Source organism: Hetaerina americana, unplaced genomic scaffold (assembly GCF_022747635.1).
Source record: "Hetaerina americana unplaced genomic scaffold, ioHetAmer1.1.p SCAF_11, whole genome shotgun sequence".
NCBI lineage: Eukaryota > Metazoa > Arthropoda > Insecta > Odonata > Calopterygidae > Hetaerina > Hetaerina americana.
This window is the reverse complement of record NW_027286181.1, coordinates 39,305,832-39,321,777: the sequence shown is the minus strand read 5'-3', so window position 1 is coordinate 39,321,777 and position 15,946 is coordinate 39,305,832. Positions and strand designations below refer to the sequence as shown.

Sequence of the window (15,946 nt, the reverse complement as noted above, 5' to 3'; positions counted from 1 at the left end):
ATTGCCCAACCGCACTAGGATCATGTGTGGGTAAAATTATTCTGGTGTGTATTCATTCCCGGTCACACACCTTGGCACTGGCTTGCGGGGTACTAAAAAATACAAATTGTTTTTCGTTATAGAATCATTATTGCAATATTTACCATGTTTAAGATCTATGGGGTGCGGAAGCATAACTTGCTGATTTGATGGGCTAATAAAACAAGATATTATGGATATTATGGTAATCATTTAATTTTTTTGTCATATTCTACAACTCAAAGCAACAATTTCAGAGTGTAAAAATCATTCACCTTGACTGGGATTCAAACCCAGATCCCTCAATATCAGGTCGAGTGCTTTAGCCAGTTAAGCTATCGAGGCATCCTCACATTGGAAATCTCAGTTCACACATTTAAAAAATTGCATTGGTCCACACAGTTTGCACCATGTGTGCTATGGCTCCATCCTGCTGAAACTACGATCTCCCAACATACATTTTGTTAAGATTGGGCGGAATAAAATCTTTTAACGTGTTTATATAGAGATTCTTATTCACTGTGACTGCAACTTCATTCTCTCAACAAAAATAGGGACCAATAATCCCTACATATGATGGTACACACCAAACAGTTGCATGTTCACAATGAAGGTGACTCTTGTGAAATGCTCTGGGATTGCTGTCACTCCTGTAGTGCATGTTTATTTGCCATGCATCCAGAAAGATGAAAATTAGCCTTGCCACTCAAGAACATGATTGTGTCATGAGGCGAAGTTTCTAGGAACACTTCACATGCACTTTGCCAAGCAGCAAAAATGTTCGTAGTATTTCTTGTGCCACAGCCATCCTGGTGGCGGCGGGGTAACGTCCTTGCCGACCAACCCAAGGGTCGCGGGTTAGATTCCCACATAGGTAGATTTTCATCCATCTAGGGCTTGGTTGTATGTAATTGTCTGCAATATAATATCTGTAATGTAATGGTTAGGTGGAAGAAGGGACTATTAGTCTCAATCTCGCCCAATTAAGCCAATAAATAAATAAAAAATTTTTGTAATGATGAAAATGGAGGTCATCATGAAGAATCTACCCAACAGAATGATAAGAAATCCCCAGGGCAGCCATATGCTTGCGTGCAGAGTATCAAGGAGATTGCTAAATGGACTTGTAATGTATTGATGTTTTGGGCTGATCTCACGGGCTATTCTACCCCTGATCCTCTCTCGTCTGTGCTTCCATTTACCCTGAATGTGTTTACCCATGTAACAATTGATTGCCGGCCTGGAGCATGAGTTTAGGTGACAATACTGAAGTGCCCGCAAAATGCTTGCTGGGTGGCAATTATAGAGCGACCATTAGAAAAGTAAACCTCAATGGAAAATACATTCTGTTCTTTTGCCCAATGCATGAGGTTAACTTCCCAACGCACCCAAATGAATGAAACCATCCCTTTCTAAGGGGTAAACCTTGCTTTTTGGTGCCCAATTTAAATCAGCAAATTATGCTGCCCCTCCCTGTATTGGAGAGAAGAAGCTTTTCACTGCTTTGTTTGTGAAAGTGTTTGCAGAAAACTTAATATTCCTGCAGTAGCCATGATTGCCTATTTTTGTCTAAGGGGGAAGGCTGGCAGCACATCTTCACACCTGCATGTATCCGCACCTCAATTATTTTCTTGATTATAAGATTGCTGATTGCCTTTGGCTATCGTTTGCATCAGCATTGACACATTTCATCGATAACATATTATGCTGAAAATGCCTGTAAATATAAAACACTTATTAGGGCCATTTTATTAGTCATCCTAATGCTTAAAATAAGTCAATTGACCTGACACATCTTAATGGCAAGCAATCCCTGCAAATTGGACAAAAGACTCAATTGACAACAAAAGACGAAATTGGCACCTGAATCTGTGTATCATTCATTAGATAAAATTCCTGTTGAACTCTTATAAAGGTTTCAGGATGTCAATCTTCACCCACTTGCATAGCAATCCATATACCCTAGTTCTCTTTCCTCTTTGCGTTGCCTTTTTAGCTGGACAAGGCAACACAAAGATCGTTATGAATAAGGACAAGGAGTGGATTTTGGAAGGCAATAATTTTCTACCATGAAAAAATTTCACTTCTTCCTCCTTGGGACCAATGTTGGTCCACTGGCAGAATTACCCCTTTTTCTATTCACATACATCTGGGAATAATCCAGAAATGAGCCTTAGAAAATTAGTAAACCGACTCCTCAGTAAAAAGGAGGCAGTCATCACCTCTCTTTTTCCTGTCCTCCCTTGTTGGAATGTCCAGGTATTTGAGTACTTGCATTGACAAAGATTTAAAAAGTCACATTTTTCCAGTGAACCAAATGCCAACTAGGAAGAGCTGATATAAAAGCTGTGAAGTCACCTTCCCAATGGGGGATATGAAAAAACTTCTGTTAGGTTGGTAAACTAGTCCACTTGACCATCTTGACTAATTTGACAATGTTTCCCTCAAATGATTTACTTATTTTTCTCAGGAAGCATGTATAAAAACTTGATTTTATTCAGACTGTGAAATATCACATAAAAATTTTCAATTTGAATTTTTGAATCCCATTTTGTGATCAGCTGAAAAAGTATTAATATATTTTTGTTCGGATAGAGTTTGAATATTCCCACTTAACAGTGGTTTAGTTCAGAGTTTCTATATTGTGCTATTCCTTGTAGTTTGAGCAGATGAAGCATTCACATACTGATGTATTTTGAATTAATTCTTTCAGGCAATATATATTTGAAACATCTAGGCTTTTTTCCTATAATTTCTTCTCACATCAATCTTCTAATATGTGAATCTCAAGAGAGACTTTGTATTCCATGTTTGTAAAGCTGTCAGGTTTGTCATAGTTTTGCATTTTTATGGTAGGCGATTTGTTGCATAGGTTTTTTCGACTTCATATAATCTTGGTATTCAGAACAGTGTTGAGCTGTGTAACCCTTGAAATACTAGCAGGAAGCAAATGCTTCACTGTAATCTGGGTTAACAAATTTTATGCTACCAAATTTAAAGTTGCTTAATGTTATATTTAAGTTGCGTTAAATTGAGAGGTCATCTTGGCATAAATACCAAAATTAATAAATAGTCAAATGATGGAGGATTAAAACTGATTCTGATTTAATGGCTTAAGAATGGTTGTTTAACAAAATTGATTGAAATTTATGTTAATATATTGCCTCAGAATTTTCAGTGAATATTTACAAAATATATGGTCAAAAGAAAGAAGTTTGAATATATTTAGTTTATTTTCCATAATAAATATCGATTTTCAAATTCAATGGAAATTTGTTCACTTTTGATTTATGTGGATCTGTTGCAAATATTTCAGTATGAATTTCTAAGTTATAGTGTCCCATGAAAACACTGATAAGCCAAGGTACAGTTAATGTTTCCATATTTAACTATATCTATTAAAAGTTACTTTTAGTATAAGAGTGCTATATAAATTCCCCTAATATAAACTGAATTCCACATGTAATATTTGACTTTGCTGTTACTGTCTAATAGGTTTGTATTTCAAATTTCAGCATTTATATGCTTGAAGGCCTAGGCACTACAAGCAATTCAGCTTCAGGCAATCAACCTAGTGACGGAAGGCAAACAAGTCACCAGCAAGTCAGTTCCACTAATTCCTTGCCTTCAAAACAGCTCCAAACATTATACATTACAACAGCACCTTCTCAACCAGTGGTTCCAGTGACATATGTTAGTGTTCCATCTGAGGAAGTCAATGAGTTGAGTGAATCCACTGGAGTAGTTGGGAATGCATCCCAAAAAACTGGTTGTGTGTCGTTGATTCCAGAGGAGGTTGCAAATGCAACTTCCATGGGAAAACTTTTGACTGTGAATAAGGAAAATCATGTATCCCTGGAATCAAAAGATCAATTGGAATTGGAGGAAGTTTCTCAGGGGTCAGTGTTATCCTCTTCTCAGGTACGGGTGATTCAGAACAGTGTTAACCAAATGGCTTCTCAGGCTGAAACCAAAATACCTTCTACCCAATTAATAACATTGGCTGTTCCCCAGCAAAGTGTGACTGTATCACCTTCCTCTGTTGTGCAACAAATCCAGTCAAACTGCCAATTGTCAACGACGCAGGTGTCCCTTCCAAACGGTCGGAAAATATCTTTGCAAGAGTACCGCCAGATGCAGCCACAATCACAGGCCACGGTAATGCAGGCAGTCAAAGCTATTGGACGAGGGGAAAGCCCAGTACAGCTGAATAAGTCCACGCCAAAATTGGGGAAAAGAACCCCAAAGCGTGGAGGTGCATCGCCTAGGGCTATGAAACGCTCTACTATTAACAATGTGTCTCCTGGCAGAATGATAGTTTTAGATCAAAGGAGGGATGTTATGGAACAGAATTTGTTGTTAGTAAGGAATGATTCACTGCACGGTAGCATTAATCAAGATCAGGAACCTCCTCAGCTGATACGTCAAGGTTCTAACAGGTGAGTTATAACTTTCTTGGCGTTTGCTGTAGTGATTTGTCGGTTAAACAGCTGATAAAACCTTAAGAGTTATGGAGTGTTGCAATATTAATATTTTATTTCCATTGTTTTGCTTGTTAAATGAGCTTGTTGGATGTTCTTACAGTTATTATTGAAGAGAAATAAGTTATAACTGAGGTTAGGTAATTTCAAGTGTGATTGCTACCTTCTAGCTCTCTTTTGCATACAAGTGTGTAAACCTATGTCTGGTTATATAGATTGTGACATAACAGTTTCAGGCACATCATGTCCATCTTATACATCCTGTACGTAATGACTGGGACATTTTGCATTAACCATGTAATGCCTAGTTTTGAATATTTAAGTTTACAAGATGGAACTTGCCCTTGCTTATGAATCTTAGAATAAACTCCCCTATTTCTACGAGTGTGTTGTTTTGAATATGTATTTCTGTAGCCTTTATTCAATTAATACAGCTCAAATCTTGGTATTTATGTAAGAAATGTAATGTACTAATGTATTGTTTATAGTATTAAAAATGCCCACGAAGAAAAGCTGCTAGGAGACAGCCGTGAGAGAATAAAAATAACAGAGAAATGAAAAGTGAAAATTGTTGAAAAGGGAGGATGAGATCTAAGCATGCCTGATCTAGCTTGCATGTTCATTCAGTTGATGTCAATGATATGCACTATCCTTGAGTACAAGGACAAAATTAAGGCAATAGATACTTCAAAGGGAGAAGACTATCATAAGATTCACAATAATATCTATGCAACAATTACATATTCTCGACGATGTTGTAAGGTTCCTTCTCTTATGGATAAATATGGGATTGGTCTTTTCAGGAAAAAGATGCCAAAGGGAACGTACACCACAGCAGAGGATAATGGAATGCATGATCTGAAGCCAGTAAAAGACCATATCATTCTACTATTTTGTGTCAATCCAAGCAAGAATTTGAACAGTAAACTCCTGCTTGGGTGCCATTCAGAAACTCCATGAAACTTTTAGAAGTTTGATGTTGAGATGCAGGCTAATATGATGTAGAGGTCATGGGAAAGCATGGGAAACTGTTGCATTTTATATTGAGAAGTATCACTCCAAGAAGATAGTAACCACGTGCTCTTCAAATTTATCTAATGATAATGCTGTATTGCATTTTCACAAAATTTTGAAGCTTAGGCAAAATCAGAAGTAAACAATATATGTATTATTTTCTTTGAATAAACATATGCTTTTAAACTCTTAAAAGAAGAGGGGATGATGGATGCCATAAGGAATTCAAATAAGAGGAGAAGATGATCTCAACGCAAGCAACTGGACTCTTCATATTCTTTTGTCTACTCCTCTTCCTTTACAAACCCTCAACCTCCATCTCCCACTCTGACCTGGCTTTTTCTTCCATTCTCAAGAGCTTCAGTTTTCCCCCTCGCCTAACCCCTCCCAGCATGTGGAGACACCTGGTTTCCCCATCTCCTATATTTAATGTATAAATTGGACTACAGTGAGAGCTTTACTTGAAAATGTAGTAGTGCATCGAAACTAGTTGGGAATAAATCTTTATGAAGTGGAAAATTGTAATAATCTTAGTCTCTGTTATTTAGAGGTAATATTTTTATCCTTTTTATGTCATGTTTGCTGAGCCAATGTGAAGCCTGGCATTAACATGGCCATTGCATTTATTGTTGCCTTATGAAGGAGATAAAAATTATACACAATTGTTCATAACATGTATACAAACCCACAAGTAAACACCCCTCACATCTCCTGAACAGTGCCTTTGTATAGGGTAATATGCAAATGCTGAATTGATTGAGAGCTTTAGCTTAGTGCTAGAGCTCTTTGTGTGAACCATCTGGAAAATGTCACAGAGTTTATTTTGGTTGTCTAGATTTATTTTGGTTTGTTAGTGTAGCTGTTCATTTTGACAAATTGATTTTTCCAGTTAAACAGCTGATAACATCTTCTTATTTGCAGTGATCTACGCCTAAATCATTTTGGACCTGTGGATGAACAAAGGCAGGTGGTAATGCTTGTTCCTAGTGGTACAATGGGAGAACATCAAATGTTGACTGTCACTGTGCCCTCAAATGATGCCAAGCCCGGTGTCAGTGTAATTTCCACTTCAGACAGTCCTCGCCAAGTCTCACGGGTTACTTCCAACACTCGACTGGTCACAGCATCTGGCAACATATTGACCTCGCCAAGGTTTGTTTCCTCTCAGTTAGATGGCTGATATATTGCTACTTCAATTGGTGACAAATTAATTGGAATCGAATACAACTTTTTAGGTACTTTAAAGTAAAGGTTTTTTAAAATAAAAAACATTGGTTTTGTTTCTGGATGCAATTTTCTTATGCAGGAGTTTACAGGCTGTAAACTAACGGTGTAAGTTTCAAAATATTTCAGTATTTGAAGAGTGATTCGTTGAAAGAGGCATAAACATAACAGTTTCAGGTTTAACTTAGTGGAATTCCTTAATTATGAGGGTAAAAAGAAACTTTAACTTTTGTGGAAGTGTTAAGTTTCTTCTTACCCTCATAAGAAAGGGGCATAGTCAGAGAGGTTGTGGGAGCTCAGAGGGTGCCAAATTATTTTGGGGTATTGGATGATTGGGTGTTTAAAAATGTCATGTAGCAAATGTTGGAAAATTCAGCCATGAATATACTGCGGTAGATGATTGTTGCTTTGCTGTTACCTCCTCCTCCTCCTCAGACAAACTCTCCTCCTCAACTTCTTCCTGTGAAACACAGTGAACTCCACAAGCTCTTAAAGAGTAAACGTTTCCTTGTTCCTGAGGATAGTATAAATTGTTGATGTCGATTGATTGTACCTGCGTGATATATCAGCTATGCTGACACCTCTTTCTCGCTTTTGAATGATTTCACTTTTCATTTCTGCAGTAATTTTCATTCTCTTTTGACCATCTTCTTGTGGTTTTTTTTGGGGACATTATTAAAACTATTCAGACAGTATTATGAAACTGTGCATTAAAAGTTACAAATAGCATGGCTGAATACAAGTTTTGACAAATGTGTGATTACTAGTGACACTATGATGCTAGTATAACTTATGCTGAACACAAAGACAAGCAGCTGTTGCACTCACTCTTGGTATCCCCCTCTCCTCATCTTTTGTCATGCGAAATGTTGCTCGCTGAGCGAGTTATCCTTGGGCACAATTTTTTGCTCATTATGCAAATTTCTCACTGTCTGAGCTGTTCATTAAGCGAGGTTCCACTGTATTTCTTAGTCTCCGCCAAGACTGAACCTTACCATCTTAGTTTCTCATCCCATACCTTTTGCAATGGTTGTAAGCCCTTGGTTGAGTGGCTGAAAAAAGCTTGATCATCTGCAATTGTTACAGCTGATTTTATGAATTCCCATGTAGTTTCATTCCTGCCTTAGGCCCTTCCAATGCTTTCCTTACCTCCACAAGTATGTTGGAAAGAACAGGTGATTTATACAATTGAAAATCATGGATGAAAGTAAGCATCCCAGTTTCCTAGTCTTTTACCCCTGCCTGCCACTATCCATTCTACTGACTCTCTATCTGCCGCATGCACCTAAGCAGGTGTCAGAAATGTTCAGGTTGCATGTAAGTCACCTAATCTATTCTAATTTCTAATTGAAATTCAGATATTATACCCAATTCACACTTACCAAATGCCTTCTCGAAGCCCATGAAACAAAGAAATGCATCTGGTTTGGGTAGGATGAATCAGGTCTGAAAAATGCTTCCAAAACAAGGTAATTTGGAAAACCAAGTTATTTTTAATCAGAAATTGGAAAACTGTTCATAGCAGCCAATCATACTATGTATTTTTGTTTATGCTGAGTTATATTTATAAATATTAACATATCATATTGTACTAGGGTAATCCCAGAAGTACCTGACCCAACAAAGAAAACCCAAAAATTTTCTAAAAAAATGTAATTATTTTTTAACATAATCCCCTTTCAGCTCTATACACTTTTCCCAGCGATGTTCAATAAGTTTGATATCCTTTTTATAATAAGAACTGTCTTGCTCCTCAGAATAGCCATTAACTGCTGACATCACTTCTTCACAGATTGGAAATCTTTGACCACTGAGCCATTTTTTCAATTTTGTGAACAGAAAATAATCCAAGGGTGCTAAATTTGGCAAGTAGGGTGCATGAGGTAGCAATGTTACCTTTAATTGATGAATTTTGGCCATTGCAATAACGGATTTGTGAGCTAATGCATTGTCTTGATGAAACAACACTTTCTTCTTAGCCAAATGCAGCCGCTTTTGCTTGATTTCTTCGCTCTAACGTTGCTATAAGTTCGCATAATACTCACCATTGATAGTTTTTCCTTTTTCAAGATAGTCAATGAAAATCATTCCTCGCGCATCCCAGAAAACCTACACCATGACCTTGCCAGCAGATGAAATGTTCTTTGCCTTCTTTGGAGTCAGTTCTCCCTATTGAATCCATTGTTTTGATTGTTCTTTTGTTTCGGGTGTGAAGTAATGGCCCCATGTTTCATCCATGGTTATGAAATGGCACAAAAATTCTGCTTTGTTGCTGTGAAACCTTGCTTAATACTCAATTGAAACATCTTCATGATACTGGTTTTGCTTGAGTGTGAGCAAATGTGGCAGCCATCTTGCACACAGCTTTCTCATGTCCAAATTTTCAGTTAATATGCAATGTACCGCACATTTTGAATTGCCTGCTATGTCTGTTAGCTTGTGCACTTTCATTTGATGATCATCCGGTATCACTTCGTGGATTTTCTTCACCGTTTCTGCAGTCGTCACCTCATTTGGTCGACCAATGCAATGCTCGTCTTGACAGCTTGTACGGCCTCGTTTAAACAAACTCTGCTACCCTGTAATTTTTTCCATTTTTGCAAAGTTTATGAAAACGTTCCATATTGATGGCTGCCAAACAAATACTAAACAAGGTAGCATCTTCTAACTTGAAACATATGCTATATAGATTGCATACTTTCTAATACAGAGATATTTTTCAAACAACTACTGCCATCTCTAGGTCAAGTTGGGTACTTTTGGGCCTTCGCATGTACATGCTTCATGCATTAAAATATCCCATGGATTGCTCATTTTTTTATTGCAGAAAGTGGTTACTGAATAATAATGCATGAAAGCCAGTCAAATATTTCATGTACTCTGCATTCTGGAGTGTATATTTATTCATCAAAACTTATGTAAATGATGAAGGAATATTTCGTAACTTTGGTGCCCTTTGCTTTTTGCTTGAGCATGTCATTATGTTATTAGCTATGTTAAATGGTATCAGTAGCTATTCTGTAAAATTAACCAATGACATTTTGGATGCTATCTGAAAGTTGGGCTTCTGAGGCCATAATAGTGGCATTGCTGAAAGTGAATCAGCAAATGCATTGCTCTGTTTGTATTTATAATCATACAATGCATGCTTAAAATCTTTAAAAATGTTGTTATTTGAGATTTGATGCAGCTGTTTTAGAGTTCTCTGTAGACATTGCACTCGTATCTGTATTCCAATGCCGTCAGTTTGAGACATACCATGTATTTTGGTAATTTTCAGCTTTAAACTAAAAAATATGCGAAGGGTGTAAAGATTTCTCGTCACAGGTGATTGCTGCATTATTACTAGATAAAGTTATTATTTAGCAAATGAAGGGAAAATAGTTATTAACATGGTAAATTATGGTACCCATAACACCTGTTCATTATATTTTTCAAAATAGATTTTGAATTTTGTTATTGAATGGCAAATTTAAAAAAATTGGCATTCAGCACAAAAGCAGCTTTGCCTACACTAAGATTGAGTACATATTTATTACTACCTGGAAGGTGTCACATAGGATTCCTAAGTGCCAGTAAGCCAGGCAGTATTTTTTCAAAATGCAGTTGACTAACCTTAAGTTTTTATTTAGTTACTGTATTTCACACCCAATAAGACACTTTTTTCCTCTAAAATGTGCTCAATCCTACGTCTAATCGGCCAGGGTTACACTGGTATATCTTAAACCTATATGCGCAAGCTGATTCACCAGATAAGTAATGGCTATTTCATATTTTTTCGGACGTCTGGACTAAAAATTGGTTGACATTATTGCAAATATATCGATAGTATCACTGTTTTCAGTCAGTACTGACGAATAGAGTTTTAATATTTTATTGAAAGTACTTCTGGAAAAAAAATCCTGAATAAATTGTAAATGTATACATTGTGGCACATTTAGTTACATCTCGCATATGATGCTGCTGTGAAACTGAATATTTATTGGGCTAGTGGGGATGATGCCCTTCTGCTAATACATACATGATAGTATTTCTCAGGATAAACACTTGAGTTTGCAGTCATCCCACCTTAAGTAATTTGAGTGTGTTGAAAAGGCCTTGAAAATTGTTGTTTTTAATTCACATCTCGATAAAATCATAATAACAGAAACTAATTGTGGTATAAAAATTTTAAATGATAATATCACTTATTTTTATTTATTATTTATTTAATTTAACAACTTAATTCAGGCAAGATTGAGACTTCATAGTCCCTTCTTCCACCTAACCCCTACACATTACAATGAATCCAATTACAAACATTCAAGCCCAAGGTGGAGGAAATCCCTTGTAGACGGGAATGGAAACCCACATCCTCTGGGTTGGCAGATAACCCCACCTCCACCAGGGTGGAAAAAATGGTCTCTTCTCGTAAGATCTGAGGTAAAGAGAGAAGATTAAGAAGTCATACAGTATTGCATTTCAACTTGAATTCTTAAATAATGCTTCACAACACAGAAATAAGGCAGCTGAAAGGTGTTTTGGCCCAATGGTGACGAATTACCAAGATTCTACAATGGATCAACATTAATATATGTGTAGCTGTTAATTTTTTTGTAGCAATTCAATTTTCTGGGTATATGAAGTGTTTACATAAAATACTTTCAACTTTTCTACCTGATCCCAGTATTTTTCCTTCATTCTAACCTGAAAAAGTAAGGTGCATCTTATGGGCTGAGAAATACGCTACTTTGTAATTTTTGGTGTGCATCCATATTCATATCTAATTTCTGTAATTCCTTGTGAAGTGGGTGGTATTTAGAGGCTTATTGCATTAAATGAACAATATTAATACCTAATAAAAATGTGTGATATCAGGTGAGAACGTACAGTACCTGTATCTGTGTAGGAATTGATTGAAGAGGCATGACAAGACGTGGAGATAGGAATGAAAGTCGGTGGGGATATTGTAAAATCAGTCAGGTTTGCTGATGACCAAACTCTAAGTTTGTCAGTAAGCCAAGGAGCTGTAAGCATTGCTGTTTGAATTTGAAATTCAATGCGATAGGTATGGGTTGAGAACCAATATTAATAAAACAAAGGTTATGTGGTCCAGAAGCAGAAAGGCTAAGCTTAATATTAAAATAAGAGGGTGAAAACTGGAGCAGATGGAACAGCTAATGTATTTTAAAAGTGTTTTGGACCAAAATGGTCAAAATAGTAGCGACATAAGGAGAGGAATTGCTCTAGGTATAGGCTTTCATAAGGAGCTGAGAGTAAATGATAAGGATGTTGAGTAACAATTTTACGAAAAGGTTCATCCAAACTTTTATATGGAGTGTAGTTGGTGTGGTAGGGAAGGAGAGGGTATTGTTGAGAGAAATCTTAAGGAGGCAGGAAAAATGGATGAAGGGCATATTGATCGGCGGTGAGATGTTTAAGACTATGATAGAGGGGAGAATACTAGGCAATCGAAGAAAGGGCAGGAATAAGATTGGGATGTTGCATGGGATGAAGAGTGAAAGAAAGTACCCAGAGAAAAAGAGGGGTCTGTTGTAGAGTAGGATGCTGGGTGGTGTTTTTTTTAGGAGAAACAAAATATTTATTTGGTAGTTCTGGCAATTTAATTTCTACCTTAACTGGTAGAAATTAATTATAATATAGTGATGAAATATATTGGTATTAAATATATTACTTGCAGCTTAATACTTTCATTAGTACTTGCAATATATAATAATATTGACTTATAATTTGACGTGATATAACATTGAATGTATTTGCAATATATAATAATAATTATCCATTGTTATTGAATGCCAAATATTATTTACATACATCAGTAAATATGTTTGTTTTATTCAAAATTACCTATAATCGATATCAATGATTAAAGATATTTCTTCATTTTAGTAACATGTATTCCAATAATATTAGACCAATTTTTTTTTCCTTTCTCATTAGAAGTGTTTCCAGTGAAGGAACAGTTGAAACCAGCTCGGGCAGCTTTGTAGGAACTCCTGTTTTGACGAAACATAACATCGAGGTAAGCATTTCAATGTTTAAGCCACTTGAGAATGTCAGTTTGATCAATTTAAAATTATTTCATGTATAAATAAATGCAGCTTAGTGATCACCTAGGCTTCATCTGGTAGTTCACAACTATGTATGGTAAAATGAATTGGTTCATGCTATTACAACCAAAACCTTAAAAATGATGCTGAAAAATAATGAATGGTTATGCCAAGCATAAAATCCCTTTGATGATTTGAATTCCATGCCAGTGAACTGTACTGCCTACCATTGCAGTGAGTGGCTGGGGTGTTAGGGCCAGTGCTGATAAATTATAATTTAAAACATAGATATTTTGCTAAGATTTCAGTTATAGATAAGAGGTTGACTTGGGCCGCAATTCCATAATTAGATGATATCCCTTTGTGGTTCGTATTAAAATTGTATGCAACCCAACCTGACATCTCTTTACCCATCAAGGGGTCATTAGAAACTGTGCTGGAATGCCATTTGTATGAATATATATATTTGGTTATCTTTAGTGCAATTTCAGAAAAGATTATTGTGTATGTTTTCCCATTTTAGATATGTGGTTATTCATTGTTATTTAGTGAAGATGTTTTTTACTTGTTTAAACATCTTGCCAGTTTCTTCATGAAGTATTTGTCAATGTTATGCCCATTAGCCATTAGATATCAAAATGTTTTATTATATTAAATTTGCATGGTATTCATTTTCAAACTTGTAAGTACAATGTTGGGGTGAAATAGTATTCCAAGTATGGAATAAAGAGGATTTTTCATTATTCTATGAAAAATCAAGCTCACGGTTTTATTGGAAATGTTGTAATTACTTTAAAGAATTAAAATAAAAGCACTTTAATCATTGCGTAGGACAATTGAAAAATTGCATGATTTTAACTAAACCAATTTGTGAAGTAATATTAGATGAGTGCATGGTTCTTTATACTTTGTCCATTAGATGGCAAATGTTCACTCGTTATTTTACCAATCAAATTATCAGATCATGGCATGCCTGAATGATAGACTTAGTTCATCATCATCTTCAGGGCTTGGAATGATTCAGAAGCCTTGAAGACAAGGAGGGAGTCAGTCCAGGAAGACCTTTCAAGAAATACCTTCCATGGTACAATTAGCAAAGGCACATATTTTTCTTTCTAAATCTGATGATTTCTAAAAATTTAAGCCTGAAATTTAGAATTTTATTGGAAAATGCTTTTTAATTTTGGTGAATATTGAGAATTCATCTGTAGTCCCTGTGACATGGCTCACCAATTTGTCCTCCCTAAATACGAGGTCCATTCAAAAAGTATCGCAACTTTTGTGTTTTTTCAAAAATTGTTTATTCATGAATATCTATTTTTTCCCCTTCAAAGTAATCCCCATTTGATCTCATACACTTGTGTCGACGTTTTTTCCAATCCTTGAAGCACTTCAAAAATCATTTTTTGTGATCTTATTCAGCTCCGCCTTCCATGCAGTCTTTATCTCATCAATCGTAGTGGAGCGTCGTCCTTTCATGGGCCACTTCAGTATAGGGAGCAAGGAAAATTAGCTGGGGGCCAGATCTGGGGAATACGGTGGCTGCGGCATCATTAGTGTGTTGTTTTTGGCCAAAAATTCCCACACAAGTAACGATGTGTGAGCAGGGGCTATGTCATGGTGTAAAAGCCAGTTTTTGTTCTCCCAAAAATCAGGGCGGTTCTGGCGGGTTGCTTCGCGCAAATTGCGCATAACTTGCAGGTAAAATTCCCTTTTTACCATTCTAACCTGTGGCAAGAACTCATGATGCACCATGCCCCTGCAATCGAAGAAAACTGTAAGCATTCACATTCGATCAAACTTGGTGTGCTTTTTTCTGTCTTGGCTCGTGCTGCAGCTTCCATTGGGATGAATGAGCTTTAGTTTCCTTGTCATAATCATAAACCCATGATTCTTCATCAGTTATGACCCTATGATGAAAATTTGGGCGGTTGCGGACGGAGTCCAACACCTCATTAGCAATGTTAATGCATTGCTGTTTTTGGTCAAAATCGAGCAATTTTGGTATGAATTTCGCGGTGACCTGTGTCATGCCCAAATCATTGGTAAAAATTGAATGGCACGAGCCAATCAATATGATTAAGTCCTCAACAAATTCTCTGAAGGTGATTCGATGATTGGCCAATACTATTTTCTTCACTTCATCAATGTTTTCGTCTGTTGCTCAGGTGTCCGGTACGCTGTATATGTATATATGTATGTATATATATATGTATGTACATATGTATGTATGTATATATGTATGTATATATGAATGTATGTATATATGTATTTATAGATGCATGTATATATGTATTTATGCATGTATATATGTGTGTATAAATAATGTATTTCATATGTTGGCATATATGTATTTATATTTATATATATATATATATATATAATATATATACATATATATATATATATATATATATATATATATATATATATATATATATATATTTATTTATATATATATAAATATAAATACATATATGCCAACATATGAAATACATTATTTATACACACATATATACATGCATATATATATATATATATATATATATATATATATATATACATACATACATACATATATTCATATATACATATATTCATATGCATATATGTAAACCTTTAATCTCATCTTATATCAAAATATGGCGAGTTATAATACAAGGAATGCATTCAGGCATAATATAATAACTTTTTTTACTCCAGGTAAAGAGATATTTAATAAAGACTTCATACGTATTGTAAGTAGTATGATTTATCAACACCAGTTGCTTACTGATTCAGCTACTGTGATGGATGGAGTCACCTTATAATATCCTTCATAAAAGTCTGATTTAAGAATCGATTCTTTGACCCATGACATTTATTTTCCTTTTTAAAGAGTGATTAATGGCCTCAATCCTTCACTAAAAAGTTATTAATAACACCAAAGCTGTTTTTGTGGTGCACTAGGTGGTATCCCCATGCCATGCCATGGGCTGCTGTGTAATGCTTGCTCAAACAATGCATACCCAAGTCTGTTGTCACTGATTGCAGTGTATTTAATGGTGATTTTAGTCATGAGTACAAGATATTCAAGCATCTGGGACTAACGTGTTGCCTGGACAATTTACTATTTTAATTGTAAAGCTGGGAGAGAGCAATTTATGTGATCATACATTT

The 15,946-nt window shown here is 35.8% G+C and overlaps 1 protein-coding gene across 6 annotated transcripts in view; it reads left to right on the top strand.

Annotated features, from left to right (window-relative positions):
* The window catches only part of LOC139701040 (sentrin-specific protease 6-like), a 64,370-nt gene that overhangs the window by 13,158 nt on the left and 35,266 nt on the right, over nt 1-15,946 (top strand). For 5 of the 6 annotated variants that reach the window (XM_071599608.1, XM_071599606.1, XM_071599605.1 and 2 more), the window contains 3 exons: nt 3,534-4,457; nt 6,435-6,665; nt 12,678-12,759. In XM_071599608.1, coding sequence (XP_071455709.1) covers nt 3,541-4,457; nt 6,435-6,665; nt 12,678-12,759 — 1,230 coding nt within the window. In that variant the 5' untranslated portion in view covers nt 3,534-3,540. Of the gene's footprint in view, nt 1-2,327; nt 2,412-3,533; nt 4,458-6,434; nt 6,666-12,677; nt 12,760-15,946 lie in introns of all 6 variants that reach the window. The other variant, XM_071599607.1, reaches the window with a different exon arrangement.